Genomic DNA, 2,010 nt, shown 5'->3' with positions numbered 1-2,010 from the left:
CCAAGAGCTTGTAAAACTCCAAAGAGAAAGGAAAAATTGAAATCACATCATATGACCCCTTTAAACTGATCATAAGCGACGGTAAAAACATTTGTAATGTTACAAAAAAAAAATTGTATTTCAAATAAATGCGGTTTCTTTTGAACTTTCTATTTATCAAAGAATATCAGGGAAGCAGCACAACTGTTTTCAACATTGATAATCAGAAATGTTTCTTGAGCAGCAAATCAGCATATTAGAATGATTTCTGAAGGATCATGTGACACTGAAGACTGAAGTAATGATGCAGCTTTGATCAACATCAATCAATTACATTTTGCAATATATCAAAATAGAAAAGTTATTTGAAATTGTAGTAATATTACACAATATTACTGTTTTTACTGCATTTTTAATCAAATTAAAAACCATTAAAAAAAATCTCCCCCTCCCCCGATTCTGAAGCATTTTCAGATTTCAGAAGTTTAGACCATGTGTGATAAGATCAGCCAGAACAAATCTCTCACCTGTCTTTCTCCTCCGGCGGGATTTGGAGCGAGGGGTCAAGTCTTGCACATAAACAGCCGTGTTGAATCCGGCCACTACAGCATTGATGGTCTCATCCAACCACGTGGACTGCATCATATATCTGGGAGCGAGCTAAAACACAATACCACACAAAATCAAACACACACTTAGCTCATGCCTAAAGTTGTACTGCACAAAACATTCCCAAAGTTCACTCACTAAGCCCAAGTATGAGCAAAAGTAACAGTTCTAATAATATCTATGTTCATACTTGTTTTAACATTTAATTATCCCATTTACTATTTGAACAAAACCATCCAAAACATTGGTTAGACCAGATGTATGGTGACACACCAATCTCAGCCCAGCAGCACATCATTCAAGACATCGTTACACACTTGTGATTAGACAGCAAAGCGAAAGCATCATGCAAACCTGTGCTGCAGTGCGTGCCTGTGTGATGCGCCGTCTGTTGACGTTGGCCCGAACTCGTTCGCTGTGCTGGGTGCGTGCAATAGCGCGGGTCGGTCTGGACGGGGGACGGCTGGTGGTAGGGAGAGAGCTGCTCTCCTCCGCACTGATTTGTTCAGAACCTAGTACAAGATATTAGCAGAAAAAAACACATGGTTATTAATACAATACGTAACAAGTCTTAAATGCACCGTTAATGTAAAGAACGGTTTTGAGAAATGAAAGATGACCTGATGTGCGGTTGTGGGCGATGCACACTGGGCAGAACCATTCCTCTACAGGTACAGCGTCCAGCGGCGGTGTGAGACATTCCATGTGGTACCTTCCATTATAAAAACACAAAATGGGTATTATAATGTTTAAGAGCACTAAATGAATGCAGAGGTCCAGCATACATCACTAGAAGATCAATTAAACACATTTTGATTTAAAAATAAAATTAATTAATTAAAAATTAAAACACACTCTTGTTGATCTTATTGCTGACATTTAGAAAACAGATTTTAATGACCAACAATTGTGAAAATTCCTGAAAACTGACATCCCTATTCTAAATTATAATTCGCTAATCAATACTATATATTTCAATTCAATGTCTATTAAAGTTAGTCAGTGTCCAAATCACTGCTAAAAAATAAGCAGTTCACACCTGATACCTGTTACTTTTCTCAGCACTGGTCAAGAAGGACCAATCACAGTCACTTGTGATGACTGGACAGAGAGATTATTTAATCATTTTATGGAGATTACTGTGGAAGACCGATCCTGTTTGTATATGTACAATAGATTTAAAAGTCTTATTCTTACATACCTAAACAACATCTCTGTGACGAGTGGGGCGAGGCCGGTGGAGTTAATGATAATGAGCGACACCTGCGCCACTCACCGGTCTTGGAGTAACAACGGTAAAGGGCTCGAGACGGTGAGTGGCGCAGGTGTCGCTCATTATCATTAACTCCACCGGCCTCGCCCCACTCGTCACAGTCTCGTTTACAAAAAGGTAGGGTGACCATACTTCCTCTTTTTCCCAGC

The 2,010-nt window shown here is 39.2% G+C and overlaps 1 protein-coding gene across 4 annotated transcripts in view; it reads right to left on the bottom strand.

The window, feature by feature from the left end:
• phrf1 (PHD and ring finger domains 1) overlaps nucleotides 1–2,010 on the bottom strand; it is a 26,618-nt gene that overhangs the window by 14,201 nt on the left and 10,407 nt on the right. The window contains exons 1-4 of one of the 4 annotated variants that reach the window (XM_016469686.1): nucleotides 1,790–1,817; nucleotides 1,209–1,300; nucleotides 943–1,100; nucleotides 507–639 (exon numbers count right to left, since the gene is read on the bottom strand). In XM_016469686.1, the coding sequence (XP_016325172.1) occupies nucleotides 507–639; nucleotides 943–1,100; nucleotides 1,209–1,300; nucleotides 1,790–1,800 (394 nt within the window). In that variant the 5' untranslated portion in view covers nucleotides 1,801–1,817. Of the gene's footprint in view, nucleotides 1–506; nucleotides 640–942; nucleotides 1,101–1,208; nucleotides 1,301–1,627; nucleotides 1,735–1,789; nucleotides 1,818–2,010 lie in introns of those variants that run through there. The other 3 variants (XM_016469687.1, XM_016469688.1, XM_016469685.1) reach the window with 3 other exon arrangements.

Source organism: Sinocyclocheilus anshuiensis, unplaced genomic scaffold, assembly GCF_001515605.1.
Source record: "Sinocyclocheilus anshuiensis isolate Anshui unplaced genomic scaffold, SAMN03320099.WGS_v1.1 scaffold1844, whole genome shotgun sequence".
NCBI classification, from domain to species: domain Eukaryota; kingdom Metazoa; phylum Chordata; class Actinopteri; order Cypriniformes; family Cyprinidae; genus Sinocyclocheilus; species Sinocyclocheilus anshuiensis.
Note: the sequence above shows the minus strand (reverse complement) of the source record. Positions and strands in the feature narration are given on the sequence as shown.